Source organism: Muscardinus avellanarius (assembly GCF_963383645.1).
Source record: "Muscardinus avellanarius genome assembly, chromosome: 12".
Classification (NCBI taxonomy): domain Eukaryota; kingdom Metazoa; phylum Chordata; class Mammalia; order Rodentia; family Gliridae; genus Muscardinus; species Muscardinus avellanarius.
In genome coordinates, this window is record NC_137798.1 from 14,587,967 (window position 1) to 14,603,425 (window position 15,459).

The 15,459-nt window shown below is 42.1% G+C and overlaps 1 protein-coding gene across 5 annotated transcripts in view; it reads left to right on the plus strand.

Annotated features, from left to right (window-relative positions):
• The window catches only part of TMEM87A (transmembrane protein 87A), a gene marked incomplete at both ends in the record, with an annotated part of 52,304 nt that overhangs the window by 23,134 nt on the left and 13,711 nt on the right, over positions 1-15,459 (plus strand). For 3 of the 5 annotated variants that reach the window (XM_080707982.1, XM_080707983.1, XM_080707981.1), the window contains 7 exons: positions 322-505; positions 2,451-2,550; positions 5,942-6,035; positions 7,570-7,652; positions 10,336-10,433; positions 12,401-12,459; positions 13,886-13,989. In XM_080707982.1, the coding sequence (XP_080564108.1) occupies positions 322-505; positions 2,451-2,550; positions 5,942-6,035; positions 7,570-7,652; positions 10,336-10,433; positions 12,401-12,459; positions 13,886-13,989 (722 nt within the window). Of the gene's footprint in view, positions 1-321; positions 506-2,450; positions 2,551-5,941; positions 6,036-7,569; positions 7,653-8,274; positions 8,355-10,335; positions 10,434-12,400; positions 12,460-13,885; positions 13,990-15,459 lie in introns of all 5 variants that reach the window. The other 2 variants (XM_080707984.1, XM_080707985.1) reach the window with 1 other exon arrangement.

Genomic DNA, 15,459 nt, shown 5'->3' on the forward strand with positions numbered 1-15,459 from the left:
GCAGTGGCGCCCACTTGTAATCACAGTACTCTTGAAACTGAGGCAGGCGGATCACAGCTTCTTGGCCAGCCTCAGCTACTTAGTGAGACCCTCTTTCAAAATAAAGAATGAAAAACGGGCTGTGGCTGGGTTCAATCTCCAGTTCTGCAAAAAACAAAACAAAACAAAACAAAAAAAAACAACAAGAAAGAATTATTTTTTCAAATGGAAAATAGAATATTTGTTTTTCTAGTTTGTTAAGACAGTGTTCTGATTCTAAATCTAGATACATAGCTTTTGTCTCTAATTCTCTTTTTTATCTCTCACCCAATTGGATTTCAGTTTTTCATGGTAATGTGTATTGTGTACGTCCTGTTTGGTGTTCTGTGGCTGGCATGGTCTGCTTGCTATTGGAGAGATCTCCTGAGAATTCAGTTTTGGATAGGTGCTGTCATCTTCCTGGGAATGCTTGAGAAAGCTGTCTTCTATGCAGAATTTCAGAACATCCGATACAAAGGAGAATCTGGTAAGTAATAAATCTGCCACTTTACATGATGGGTGAAATCTGCAAAAACTTTCCTGAGGTCAGCAGTCATTAATAGGTCTTCCTTTTTTTTTTTTTGGTTGTACTGGGGATGGAACCCAGGGGCTTTCAACCTCCGGGCTATACTCCCAGACCTATTTTATATTTTATTTGGAAACAGGGTCTCACCAAGTTGCTGAGACTCACTAAGTAGCTGAGGCTGGCTTTGAACCTGTGCGATCCTCCTGTCTCAGCCTCCCAAGCACGGGGATTACAAGCGTGCACCACCACGGCCGGCAATAGGTCTTCCTTTTCGATTACTCAATTATTAGAAAACTTAAGCACAGTCACTATTTATTTATTTGTTTATTTATTTATTTATTTATTTATTTTCAGTACTGGGGATGGAACCCAGGGGCATTCTACCTCAGAGCTATACTCCTAGTCCTATTATTTATTCTTTATTTTGAAACAGGATCTCACTGACTTGCAAAGGGCCTCCTCACTAAGTAGCTGAGGCTGGCTGCGAACCATAATTCTCCTATCTCAGCCTTGAATGCCAGGATTGCAAGCCTACGTCACCATGACCAGCAAGCACACTATTAATGTGACTTTTTTTTTAATCATGTTACCAATGGATTCTGTGATATAGGAATAATTTTATCGAAATATGCTTGCTAAAGTTAACAAAAGTAGTGGGCCATTTTGTGAGTGATTATTAGCATCATTTAAGTCTCAATTGCCATTGGTATCTAAGGCACCACCACCACCACCATCATCATCATTGTTATCATTTGTGGTGCTGGGGATAAAACCCAGGGCCTTGCACACATCAGGCAAGTCCTCTGCCACTGAGCTACATACCCTAAGATGCCATTAGTATATACATGTAAGAAAGAAATAAGCAATGCCAATCAGGAATGCCAGTAAGTTGCCCTCGACGGTAAGATGCTTCTTGATTCCAAAGATCATAAACTGTGTGGGGAAAGTACATCTTTGACTTGATGAAATTCAGTAATACCAAGAACATAGGAAGATGCTTATGGTTTAGTAAGGTGAACTACTTATAACAATTTTTTTTTAATTTTATTTTTTATGGTATTGGGGATTGAATCCAGGGGCATTCTACCTCTGCACTATACTTATTTTGATACACAGACTTGCTAGGTTGCTGAGAGTTTCACCACTTTCTGAGGCTGTCCTTGAACCTGCAATCCTCCCATCTCGGCCTCTCAAGTGTTGGGATGACAGGCATGCACCACCATGCCTGGCTCAGAAAATGTCTTGTAGGGAAGTATATTGAGATAGCCTCTGTAGCTTCATTGAAGATTATTGTTGCAAAATAGAGTAATTAGGTCTTTCCTACATCCTTGAAAGGGCTTAAAGATAGATTTAAAATTTAAAGCTCTTAACTTGCCTACACATATGTGTATTCTATACTTTTTCACATATAGCTGCTATATTTCATTTTTTTTTTAAATGTTTGAAAAATTCCCTCCATGTGATAAGCTCTCCATATGGGTGAGGCATCCTGTTGAGGTTTTAATGAAGCTGGTGACATGAATTGAGCATACCTAGACTGCTATACCTGTAGGATTGTAAGTCATAATCAGCTTGTTTGCTTATAAAAATCACAGTTGATGAGCTGGGTGTGGTGGTGCACGGCTGGAATTCCAGCCTGGGAGGCTGAGACAGAAGACTCTCGGGCTCCAAGCCACAGCCTGTGGTAATTTGGCCAGACCCTCTTACAAAATAAAAACAAAACAGCCCTGAGGTTTCAATCCCCAGTACGCCTCCCCCCAGCACACACACACTCTGCAAAAGAGGCATTGTTTTGGTAGGACTAGTTAAGTACTCATTCTGAAGAGCGTTAGTGATGGAGCTTGGTGACGGGATTCTGCCTTGGAGCTGGGCCTACAGTACAGAGCCGTTCTCTCTCTTCCCGTAGTCCAAGGAGCCTTGATCCTTGCAGAGCTCTTGTCAGCAGTGAAACGCTCACTGGCTCGAATCCTGGTCATCATAGTCAGCCTGGGGTACGGCATAGTCAAGTAAGTACCAACTTTCTCCACGGACGAGTAAGTTCACATGAGGCTGCACCGGGCGGGGTACTGCACAGCTGCGATCCTCGAACTTGGGGAGCGAAGAAGGAGGATTGATGGTTTCAGGACAGCCTCAGTGTATAGTGAGACCTCAGAACCTCCTGAGGCTGTCCTTGAACCTGCAACCCTCCTGTCTCAGTCTCCCAAGTATTGGGGCGACAGGCATGCACCACCATGCCTGGGTCATTACTAGGTCTGTATACTAGGCATTTCAAAACCAAAACATAAAAAGGCTGGCGTAGAGCTCAGAGGTGGAATGCCCCTCTGTTCAGTCCTCAGTGCCACAAGAAATAAGTAAATAAAGAAAATGACTAAATTGAAACACTGTTGCAGGCTCCCAATATAGTAGTTCTGAAAGGCTTGATTAATAATTCTGAGGTAAAAAATGTCTGAAATTTTTGTAGCATTGTGTTGGGAAGATGTTACTGTTTTATCTCATTTCTTAGAACTTCAGGCACCTGCAAGACACCCAGCCGTGTAACAAATAATGTTGAAATACCAAACTTTGAGAAAACTTACAGTGACTATTTTTTTTTTTAAGAATTAAATGAGTATAATTAAAAAGTAGAAATACAGAAGACAGGGTTCCATGCTATAGCCTGAGGGGGTGGTTCGAACGAATTCACCAAGGGAAGAACATTCTTGCTATAACTCTGGAAGTTAAATTTTATTCAGAAATTTTATTGAGCAACTCCTGTATACTAGGCATTACTCCAGCCATTGGGTATGCAGCAGTAGTAAAAGATTTTGAGTTCATATTTGCGGTGGAAGGGGACATAGACAAAGTTGAAATAAGTGAGTTAAATAGCTAATATGTCCATGAAAAGTGCTGTGGAGCAGAGAGGGGAGAGGCAGCCCCTGGACCTTCAGTCTGAAGTAGGATGGGCAAGGAAGGCTTACTAGTGACCTTGGGGTGGAGATCCCAAAGTGAGGGGCCACCTCTGCACCCGCCAGAAGGGATCCTGAGCTGTGACCAGGTTTCATGCATGTTTTGAAGGTAGTACCAGTGGGATTTCCTCATGAGTCGGATGTGTAATGTGGAAGAGGCGAAGTCAAGGATGCTGTCAGCTCTCTTTTGGTCTGGTCAGCCGACTGGAAGGAATTGGAATTTACCTTGTTCAGGAAGACCTTAAAGAGAATAGGTTTGGGACTGCAAGAAGATACGGAATGAGTTAATCCTTAGGAGGGAGAGAAGGGGGAGAGTTTGGGCAGAATAAGTTTGGGAGTCATAAGACGTAGATGTTCAGCCAGGCGTGGTGGCGCGAGCTTGTGATCCTAGCACTCGGGAGGCTGAGACGGGAGGACCCAGGTTCTGGGAAGCCTCAGCAGGTCATTGAGTCTTCGTCAAACTAGAGAGGCACTGTTTCAAAAGAAGAGGGGCTGAGGGTGTGGCTCAGAGGTAGAATGCCCTTGGGTTCAATCCCCAAGTTAAAAAAATATATAGAGGTAACCGGGCGTGGTGGGCATGCTTGTAATCCCAGCATTTGGGAGGCTGAGACCAGAGGATCACGGTTCGCGGACAGCCTCAGCTACTTAGTGAGGCCCTCCGCAACTCAGTGAGACCCTGCCTCAAAAGTAAAGAATAAAAAACAAGGCAGGGGGTATAGCTCAGAGGTAGAATGCCCTCGGTTCCATCCCCAGAGCCACAAAAACAAAACAAAAAAAATAGATGTTAAAGTCAAGAGGCTAGATGTGGTCACCAAGGAAGTGAATGTACATAAAGGAGAGACCGAAAGGCTGGGCCCTTGAATCTTTTCTATTACTAGAAGTCGGTGACGTGAAGTGAAGTTAGCAGAGGAGATTTAAGGCATGGCACTGAGTTGCAGAGGGCCTCACTCAGAGCTGAGGCTGGCTGAACAGCGATCCTCCGCTCTCAGCCTCCCAAATGCTGGGATTACAAGCGTGTGCCACCACGCCCAGCAAGACTCTTTCAGAATAAGAAATAAAATAGGGCTGGGATGTAGCTTGGAGGTAGAATGTCCCTGTGTTCTATCCCCAGTATCTATCTCTCTCTCTCTCTCTCCCTCCCTCCCACCCCCCCCTCTCTCTCACACACACATACACACACAGAATTTAAGGTATTTCTTTTCTTAAAAGTTGCTCATGACACTTTTTGTACTTTGTTGGTTTCTTGTGTTTGTTTTGTGTGGGGGACCAAATCCTTAGGAATGCCAGGCAAGTGCTCTCATCACTAAGTCACATCCTCGGCTTTTTGGGGGTTTTAAGGTGGCAAATATTTGTTTAATTATCTACAATAGTATATTGATTATATTAAGATGTTAAAGCTTTTTATCCTACTAGTAGTATTTTTATTAAAATAATTTTGAATAAAATTTTGAATGTCTGTATTCTAGGTATTATTCTAGGTCCTTGGGTATACAGCAAGCAAACAACAGCTTTGGTGTTTATATTTGTGTTTTATATGTTAAAAGCATATATTGAAACATATGCAAATAAGATATGTCTAGAGCCAGGTGTGGTAGCGTACACCAGTAGTCCCTGTACTTGGGAGGATGATTTGAGAACAGCCTCATCAACTTAGCAGAACTCCCAGCAACCTAGTGAGACCCTGTTTCAAAACAAAAAAAAATTTTTTTAAGGAGCTAAGGGTATAGCTCAGAGGTAGAAAGCTCTGGGTTCAATCCCCAGTCAACACACACACACAGACAACAGACGATACTATGCCTAGGAATTGCTCGAGATAATCTTTAAGGGTAGAAAATGAATGGGATATTCTTAGGGCAGAAGATTGGCCACAGGTTGGTAATGTTGGGATTGAATGATGAGTTTGTTATAAGGGTTTTATTGTTGTTTCCTTTTCTTTTTTTTTTTTTTTCATATATATTTTGGTACTGGGGTTTGAACTCAGGGCTATTCTACCTCTGAGCTACACCCCCAGCTTAGTGATCCAGTGATCCTCCTGTCTCAGCCTCCCAGGTACTGGGATTGCAAGTGGGTGCCACTGCACTGGCTTTATGATAAAATGGAACTAGGGGTTGAACCCAGGGGCATTCTGCCTCCAAACTGCGCTCCCCAGTCCTATTTTTTGTAACAGGGTCTCACTAAGTTGCAGAATGCCTCATGAAATAACTGAGGCTGGCCACGAACCTGCGATCCTCCTGTCTCGGCCTCTCAAGTGCTGGATTATAAGTGTGCACCACTATGCCCAGCTTTTATAATAAAGCTTTTAAAAGCTGCGGTAACGAACAACCAGATCCTGAGTCCTAGCATTCCTGTTTTCGGGTGTACCAAGTTGGCTTGCACTGCTGAGCACATTCTGTGGCGCAGCCTGCCTGGTGCCTATCTCCTGAGCACTCACTCGCTGTCTCTTCCTCCCTAGGCCTCGCCTTGGAGTCACTCTTCACAAGGTGGTGGTCGCAGGAGCTCTCTATCTTTTGTTCTCCGGCATGGAAGGGGTCCTCAGAGTTACAGGGGTCAGTACTAATTTTGAATTTTTGCGGTCAGTTTGGTCCTGAGAGGATAAATTGGAAATGTTTCTGAGTTTCTCTACTATTGTTTCTCTCGCTTAATTTCAGAATGTATGGACTTGATTTTCAAAGTGTATATACAGGTGTAGTATCCCACATCTAAAATACTTACCAGAAGTGTGTTACATTTTAGAGTCTTTCATAGTTCATAATATTTGCATAGACTTTACTGATTGAATATTTCTAAAACTCAGAAATCCAAAATCTGGCCAGGCCTGGTGGTGCATACTTGTAATCCCAGCACTTAGAAGGGTGAAATAGGAGGATTGCAGGTTCATGGCCAGCCTCAGCTACTTAGGCCCTCCAACTTAGTGAGACTATGTTTCCAAATGAAAAATAACAAAAGAGGCTGACATGTAGCTCAGTGGTAGAATGTCCCTGGGTTTAATCTCCACTATCCCCCCATCCAAAATCTGAAGTTTTTTTTGTTTTGTTTTGTTTTGTTTTGTTTTGTTTTGTTTTTTACTGGGGATGGAACCCAGGGGCTTTCCACCTCCGGGCTTTACTCCCAGACTTATTTTATATTTTTATTTATTGGAAACAAGGTCTCACTAAGTTACTCAGAGCCTCACTAGGTAGCTGAGGCTGGCTTCGAACCTGCGAGATCCTCCTGTCTCAGCTTCCCAAGTACTGGGATTACACGTGTGTGCCACCACGCCTGGCTTTCACTTTGTATTTTTAATTTATCTTATTAGCCTTATAAATGGATGCTTTTATATCTGTTCCCAGATTGATAATCATTTACTTTCTTCTCTCAGGCAGTGGGTTCCCATTCTTGAATATGTGACAGACATTGGACTTAGTTCTTACTGGTTAATCTCTAGTAGCAGTGCTCTTTGCTTACCCAGCATTGGAGTTTTAAAGATTTCCTTCGAATGCAACTAATTAAGTTTCACATGATGCTTGACAATCACATAACCAGAGCATAACTGAGATCTAAGTGATAAATTTAAGTTAGAGATGGCTTCATGTGAAGAATTAATCCTCTCTGGGCCATTTCAATTATTTTTTTACTTATTTCGAAATAAGATTACATGATAACTTCTTAGATTCAAGGTGGGTAAGATCTATAAACTTGGCTTTGTCCTCAATAAAATGGGGCTCATTCATTTTTGCAATAAATTTCCCATTAAATAAAATACTTTGTGATTGCAAATTTGTTTTTTAAACCACACACTCTCCGCTGGGCATGGTGGCGCGCACTTGTAATCCCAGCATTCAGGAGGTGGAGACCGAAGGATCACGGTTCGTGGACAGCCTCAGCTACACAGTGAGGCTCTCTGCAACTCAGTGAGACCCAGTTTCAAAATAAAGAATAAAAAATAGCTTGGAGGTCAGATGCTCCTGGGTTCCATCCCCAGACCCGCCCCCCAAAATAAATAAACAAACAAACAAACCACACTCTCCTTTGTAATTTCCTTAGACTTCTAGCAACTCTAACCTACTGTCAATTTCATTCTTTCTTCTGTGGCTGCTATAGTATCTTTCTTACTCCTTGGCTTTTGTAGTAAGCCTGGCCCTCTCAGCAGTTGATGCCTGTATTATTTTATGGATATCCTTTCAATAATGTCCTGGTGATCGGGTTATTTGGACTATATAAAAAGACTACATCTTAATATAAACTTGTGGAAACTAGCTCCAGAATTATTGGCAGACAGCCATATGCACCACTATAACACCAACGCCATTTGTAGTTATGGTACACATAGTTACCTTACATTTTATTTTAGGATGAGCTTTGTTTGTAAAATTTCATTATATTACAGTTCTGGAAATTAGTAATTCTTCATTGACACAGTAATGTATTTAAAATATGAGAAGGATCTTTTTAAATGTGTATCCTGAATCTCAATAATAGGGAATCAGAATGGGACAGAGATTTTAAACCCTAGACCCTTTTTGGTGGTGTCACCTCGTACATCAGTTTTAGTGTGCTGGGAATTCTATGGTAGTTAGCAGCAATTTTATCTTACTGAGTTTGTAATGGACATTTTGTGGGAAATACTTAAAGCTGTATGTTCTGTGCAGAGGTTGTAAGAAGGGAAGAATGATATGCCAAGCACGTGTCTTCTTTAGTTTCTTCCCAGCACACACGTTCCCGCGGCGCCGTGAACGCGGCGTGTGCTGGCTCTCCGCTGCACCTCTCCGCCTTCCACGCTCACCACCTCTTTTTCTTTGTCTGCAGGCCCAGACTGATCTCGCTTCCTTGGCCTTTATTCCCCTGGCTTTCCTAGACACTGCCCTGTGCTGGTGGATATCCTTCTTGTTGGCTTGTGATGGAGGGCCGTTTTTCCCCTTGGAGATGGGTTTCTATTAATCTTTCTGCAAGTAGTTTTTACCAGTTTTGTTAATTTTTTTTTAATCTGGGTTATAGTGTATTTCTAGTCTTAACATCCTTAGAATTCAGGTAAGCAGTTTTTTTGTTCTTAATTTTTAAAATCACAGTGATTGTGGACTGAGCACAAAATAAAATCTGGCTTTCTCTTTCTTAAATACGCATTTTACTTTGATTTGGGGTGTATTTGTTCTCTCACTTTGGTGTTAGGGTCACTGCCTCTTTGGTCCTGCCCTTTCTTTAGTCTCTAACAATTATGAAATGCTTTGAAACTTGTTTTAAAAAGAGTTTGATCCTTAGCCGGGCGTGGTGGCGCACGCTTGTAATCCCCGTGCTTGGGAGGCTGAGACAGGAGGATCGCACAGGTTCGAAGCCAAACTCAGCTAGTTTAAGAGACCCTGTTTCCAAATAAAATAAGTCTGGGAGTGTTGCCCAGAGGTAGAAGGCCCCTGGGTTCCACCCCCAGTACTACCAAAAAAAAAGTTTGATCCTTAAAATATGGTCTTAGGAACTAATAAGATTCTTTGATTCTTCTACAACTCTTAAGCAGGTTTCAACCCTTACAGGACATTTTGTTCCCTTATTCAGAACCTGTGTGGGATTGTTTAAAGACTTCACCCTTTAGAATAAATACTTACGCATTTACATACAAAGTCAGCCAGCAGATAGATAGGCAGGTTTCTTTTTTGGTTGTTTTTTTTTTTTTTTTTCATGCTCTTTAAAATTAAATACTAGTTTATTAAGGACTTGACCTTTTAGGTGAAGGACTCGAGTTTTTTGGACTTACTCTTTCTGATATTCTTTTGAATTGATTTTGTTATTAATACATTTGATCCTGTGTGTGATTGTGCAGTATTAATGTCTTAAAATTGTGACTATTAGAAAAAGTGTGAGCTGTGCGCACGCTTGTAATCCCCGCGCTTGGGAGGCTGAGACAGGAGGATCGCACAGGTTCGAAGCCAGCCTCAGCTACTGAGTGAGGTTCTCGGCAACTTAGTGAGACCCTGTTTCCAAATAAAATATGAAATAGGTCTGGGAGTATAGCCCGAAGGTGGAAAGCCCCTGGGTTCTACCTCCGGTACCACAACAAAAAAAAGAAAAGAAAAGAATAAAAGAGCGTGAACAGAGTTGTAAATTTGTGGATTTGAACGGATTGCCATATAGTAAAATGTTTGAAATTGAAGTGCCCTGGGTGCAGATGACCAAAGCTTTTCTTGGTTAGTATCTTTTCAAGGGTGTTTTGTGAAGCTCTGTGAGTATCGAGAGGCGTTAGAGACCCCAAGATAACAGCCAGGGCTCCGACAAAGGGCGAAGCCAGCTCTCTTACCTGGGAGTGCGGGGTCATTGCTTTTGAGTCTTAACTGCCCAGGACTCGGCAGACAATTGTAGTGTCCTCTTAATTTATGGTTGTAAAGGCAAAGATCCATTGATGGCAGAACAGGACCAAGTAGTGGAGAATTCCGGAAGGTTGTAGGCAGGTGCGTAATCAGCCTGGACTGGATTAGCTGGACCAGATGAGAACAGACTTGCTCTCCTTAAAGATAAGTGATGATAGTGCCTGGTCCCTGGCCGTCACTCCTAGTCAGTCACCCTTTATTTGTCTGTTGTGTTTTTCATCATTTTTATGTATATTTCTTTTTAAATGTATTTCTCTTCTTATATGTTGAATTCTTATTTTTTCCTGGATCTGTATTCTCTTCAGTGTTTCATTGAACATGACCATTTTCTTAATCTTGGTGAAGTTTGGAGTGTTTGTAGATTAAGTGAAAATAAGACAGATATAAGGCCTCTGAGATCCATAACTTCTATTGGTGTGACGCAGATCCCCCAAGAAACTTGAGGATTAATTTATTAGTTGACTTTTATTTCTGAATTTTTAAATTCCTTGACCTGCAAACACATATTTATTAGCCTGACTCAGACAATGAAGCTGTTAAAACTTCGGAGGAACATTGTAAAGCTCTCCTTGTACCGACATTTCACCAACACTCTCATCTTGGCAGTGGCAGGTAAGTCTGGAACTTTCTTTCTGTTGTTTAAATGTGATCCTTTCAGAATAGAGATTCTTAGCCCAAGAGGTCATGAATGGCTATAGCAGTTTTGTACATTTCACTAGGGGAAAGCATTCTTATAAGAAAGAAAAGTTTTTTAAAAACAGGTCTCACTGCTTGCTTAGGCTGTCCTTGAACCTGTGATCCTCCTATCTCAGCCTCACAAGTACTGGGATTATAAGTGTGTGCTACCACGCTCGCATTTATTTATTTATTATTTGGAAACAGGATTTCACTAGGTTGCTGAATGTTTTTACTTCTTGTTGAGGCTGTCCTTGAACCTGCAATCTTCCTGTCTCAGCCTCTCAAGTACTGAGATTACAGGCATTTTGTGTGTGTGTGTGGTAGACATTCTACCTCTGAGATACACTCCCAGCCCTATTTTTTAAAATCTTTTTATTTCTGAAACAGGGTCTCACTGAGTTGCAGAGGGCCTCCCTAAGTGGCTGAGGCTGTCTGTGAACCACGATCCTCCCATCTCAGCTTCCTGAATGCTGGATTACAGGCATGAGCCACCACAGCCTGCTCATCAAATTCTTAAAAGGATTTGGTTTTCTGGCACTATCTTGTCAGATTCTCAAAAGGATCTCTGGAGCCAGGCAGGTGGCACACTTCTGTAATCCTAGTAATTGGGAGTCTGAGGCAGGAGGATCACAGGTTCAAGGCCAGTCTGAGCAATGTTGTGGGACTCGCAGCAACCTTGTGACACCTATTTCAAAACAAAATAAAAAGGGCTAGGGTTGTAGCTCAGAGGTAGAATGCTCCTGAGTTCAGTAACCAGTACCACAAAAAATAAATAAATAAAAATCTATGGTTTAAAAAAGATTAAGAAGCCGGGCGTGGTGGCACACGCTTGTAATCCCCGCGCTTGGGAGGCTGAGACAGGAGGATCGCACAGGTTCGAAGCCAGCCTCAGCTACTTAGTGAGGCTCTCAGCAACTTAGTGAGACCCTGTTTCAAAATAAAATAGAAAATAGGTCTGGGAGTATAGCCCAGAGGTAGAAGGCCTCTGGGTTTCACCCCCAGTACCACCAAAAAATAAAAAAGATTAAGAGCCACCTATTTTTTTTTTAATTCTTTATTTTGAAACAGGTCTTACTAAGTTGTGCAGGGCTACACTTTTAGAAGTTATTACCACATACATACTTTTTGTGTGTGTGTATGCGTCACTGGGGATAGAACTCAGGGGCATTCTACCTCCGAGCTACACTCCCAGCCCTGTTTTTTGTTCTTTATTTTGAAACCGGTCTCACTGAATTGCAAAGGGCCTCACTAAGCAGCTGAGGGTGTCTACGAACCATGATCCTCCTGTCTCAGCCTCCCGAATGCTGAGATTATAAGCACGCACCACCTCGCCCAGCTTTTTATTTGGTTTTATTAAATAGTTCTAGAATTTTAGCTTGGGGTACACTGCTGTGATAACATACATATAACAGACATTAATAGACTATATAGCCAAACTAAGCTAGTTTGTGTACCTCTTGGCCCTGGTGCCGGAAGCAGTGAGGTCAGACCTATGATTAGAACCAGCTCTTCTGCTGCGGTCATTTTATCAACTTTTTTTCCCATCTGACCAGCCAATAAATAAATTAGCATGACTATACTAAAAAAGAAAAAAGGAAAAATAAAATATTTATGCTGCTGGGAAAGTCTTATTTTCAATAGGTTTTCTTCCATTTCTCAGGGTATAGCCAGACGGTAAACAAAATTATTACAAAGCTAGTCTGTAAGTACATAAAATATTGACAAGACGGTGTATCATGGGCCTTGCTTACAGTAGGTACAGTTGTGAAAGTAGCTGTTAGGAATCGATTGTGATGTATTGGATATTGGGGTGTGGAATTCCACTTAACCAGGATCAAAGGGCATAATTGGGGAAATCATTGAGCATTCATGTTCTGACCAGGTCTTCTGTTTCATGCTAGCGTCTATTGTGTTTATCATCTGGACAACCATGAAGTTCAGGATAGTGACTTGTCAGTCGGTAAGTTACGAATGCATACGCCTTTATCAGTAGTGCACTGTGTATTCAGTGATGTTGATGACAGTGTTAAGGTTCTTGTAGGGAGGCACATTATCAGAAATTAAAGCTAGGCTGGGCCTTCATTTTGAGGGTTATGTATTTCACTCCTTCTGAGTATTGTGTGCTATCATAGTATGTGGTATGGTAATTGGATTTTATTTATTTTATTTTATCATTTATCTCAAAAGTGGGAGAAAGTTTTATGATATCTAGTCTTCATAACACAGGCTTACCTCATTTGAAAATCTAGGAGTACTGAATTTTAAGTGTGTGTGGATAGTGCTAATTTGAGCAGAAGCCATGTCCTTAAGGTCTGAGCTCAAATACCAGTCAATAGAATTTATGTGGATGCAGCTATTTTATTTTGGTAAAAATAAATAAATGCAAATGAGTATTATAACGTATAACAATCTAATATTACTTTATCTTACCCTAAATAAAACCCTTCCCTAAAGTTCTCTGTTGAGATGGTACCTTTCCTTTAACAATAACCAACAGTGCAAGGGAAGAAACTATATTCATTTAGATTGTATTCCTGGCACCTAGTGTACAGCAGGCTCTTTTTTTTTTTTTTTTTTTTTGTGGTACAGAGGATGGAACCCAGGGGCCTTCTACCTCCAGGCTACCAGGCTACAGTCCCAGACCTATTTTATATTTTATTTGGAAACAGGTTAAGCCAGCTGAGGCTGGCTTTGAACCTGCGCGATCCTCCTGTCTCAGCCTCCCAAGCGTGCACCACCATGCCCGGCAACAGCAGGCTCTTAGTAAATATAATTTAAATGCATGTAGCCGGGCTTGGTGGTGCACACTTGTAATGCCAGTACTTGGGAAGCTGAGATAGCACCACAACACACACCACACACACACAAGTGATTTTTTTTTTTTTTTTTTTTTTTTTTGTGGTACTGGGGATGGAACCCAGGGGCATTCGACCTCCGAGCTACACCCCCTGCCCTGTTTTTTATTCTTTATTTTGAAACAGGGTCTCACTGAGTTACATTGGGCCTCACTAATTAGCTTCGACTGTCCGCGAACCGCGATCCTCCAGTCTCAGCTTCCTGAATGCTGGGATTACAAGTGTGCGCCACCACGCCCGGCTCAAGTGATTTCTTATTCATTCATTCATTCATTCATTCATACTGGGGATTGAACCCAGGGACATTCTATCCCCAAGCTACAACCCCAGCTAAATTTTATTATTTTGAAACAGGGTCTTACTAGTTGCAGAGGCTGGCCTCGAGCCTGTAATCCTCCTGTCTCCTCCTCCTAAGTACTAGGATTACAGGCATGCTTCTCCACGTTCAACAGGCGGTTCTTATTTTGGGCCAGGAGCTTTGTGAAGCCGTGTTAAGGTCACACATAGAGACGCACCTTCCTCTCTCCGCAGGACTGGCGGGAGCTGTGGGTGGACGACGCCATCTGGCGACTGCTGTTCTCCATGATCCTCTTTGTCATCATGGTTCTCTGGCGACCATCGGCAAATAACCAGAGGTTCTCAGACTTTGCTTTGTTTGGTGGTGAGGTTGAACCCAGGTGGGGATTGAACCCAGGGGCCTTCTACCTCCACGTTACGCCCCTAGTCCTTCTTATTGTTTGTTTTTTGAAACAGGGTTTCTCAGTTGCTGAGGCTGGCTTCAAACCTTCAAGCTTCCCATCTCGGCTTCTCAAGTATTGGAAATCCAGGTGTGGGCCACCCTGTTTGGCTTTGGACGCATCTGTGTTCTCCTAATCATTAAGCTATCATTAGTGGTGCAGTGGGGGTGGCAGTGGCAGGTGGTGCCCTACTGTAGGAGGAGCAGCGGGGCTGAATCAGCTGCGTCGGGCCCCTCTCTCAGCTCTCTTCCTCCCTTGCTTTAGGATTTTGGCGTGCTGTCTCTTTTCACTTGTGTAGGCCTTAGATTTCTTTTCCTATAATGAGCGGGAGTTAAATCAAGTGACAGGAGGTCCCTTGCAACTAAGACATCTTATAATACAGTTACATACGTTAATAAGGGAGGTAGAAATAGTGTGTCATTTTTTAATGACTCTCTTCTATCTAGTGTCAAAAGGAAAGACAAATTTCTGTGGGCCCAGCCCAGCTCACCTTATAACAAGGGCAGAAGGAAGGCTTACGCGATTGACTTTTGAATTTAAAATCCTCATGGAGCCGGGCGTGGTGGTGCATGCTTAGGGAGCGTTAGAGAGGCTGAGGCAGGAGGATCACAGTTCACGGACAGCCTCAGCTATGTAGTGCGGCCCTTTGCAACTCAGTGAGACCCTTTTTCAAAATAAAGAATACAAATAGGGCTGGGTGTGTAGCTCGAGGGAAGAATGCCCCTGGGTTCCATCCCTGGTCTGCAAAAAAAAAAAAAAAAAAAATATATATATATATATATATATATATATATATATATATATATATATAAATAAAATAAGATAAGCCACAATAATGTAAATACCTTGCATATTTATTCTTAGCTACCCCAGTATACCTTATGCCTCATTTTTCCCCCATGGTGGCATTTATCTTCTGAATCCCATATATTTTACTTATTTGTTGGTTAGTGCCTACCCTCCAAAAATTTTAAAAATAAAAACCTCCAAAATGTGAGTTCTATAAGGATAAAGAATTATTTCTGGCTACTCAAAGTTATCCAACTGAACAATCCAAGAGTTGTGATGACATTTCCCTCACTTCTGCCACGAACTGTAAATTCAAGGGTTTCCAAAATCATGGTCAGGTTTTGTAATGTACTAGAAGGATTCACAGAACTCAATCAGTCCCATGATGCTATAGCTATGGTTCATTTCATGAAAAGGTTGCACATTAAAACTGGCCCAGAGCATTGGGCACTGGCTGGAAGGACACCTACGCAGAGATTCTGGTTGCCCTGTCTGTGGAGTCATGGGCAGAGTTACCTTCTAGCCACATGTGTCACAGTACGCAGAGTACTGTGGGCCAGGGAGACCCATCGGAGCCTT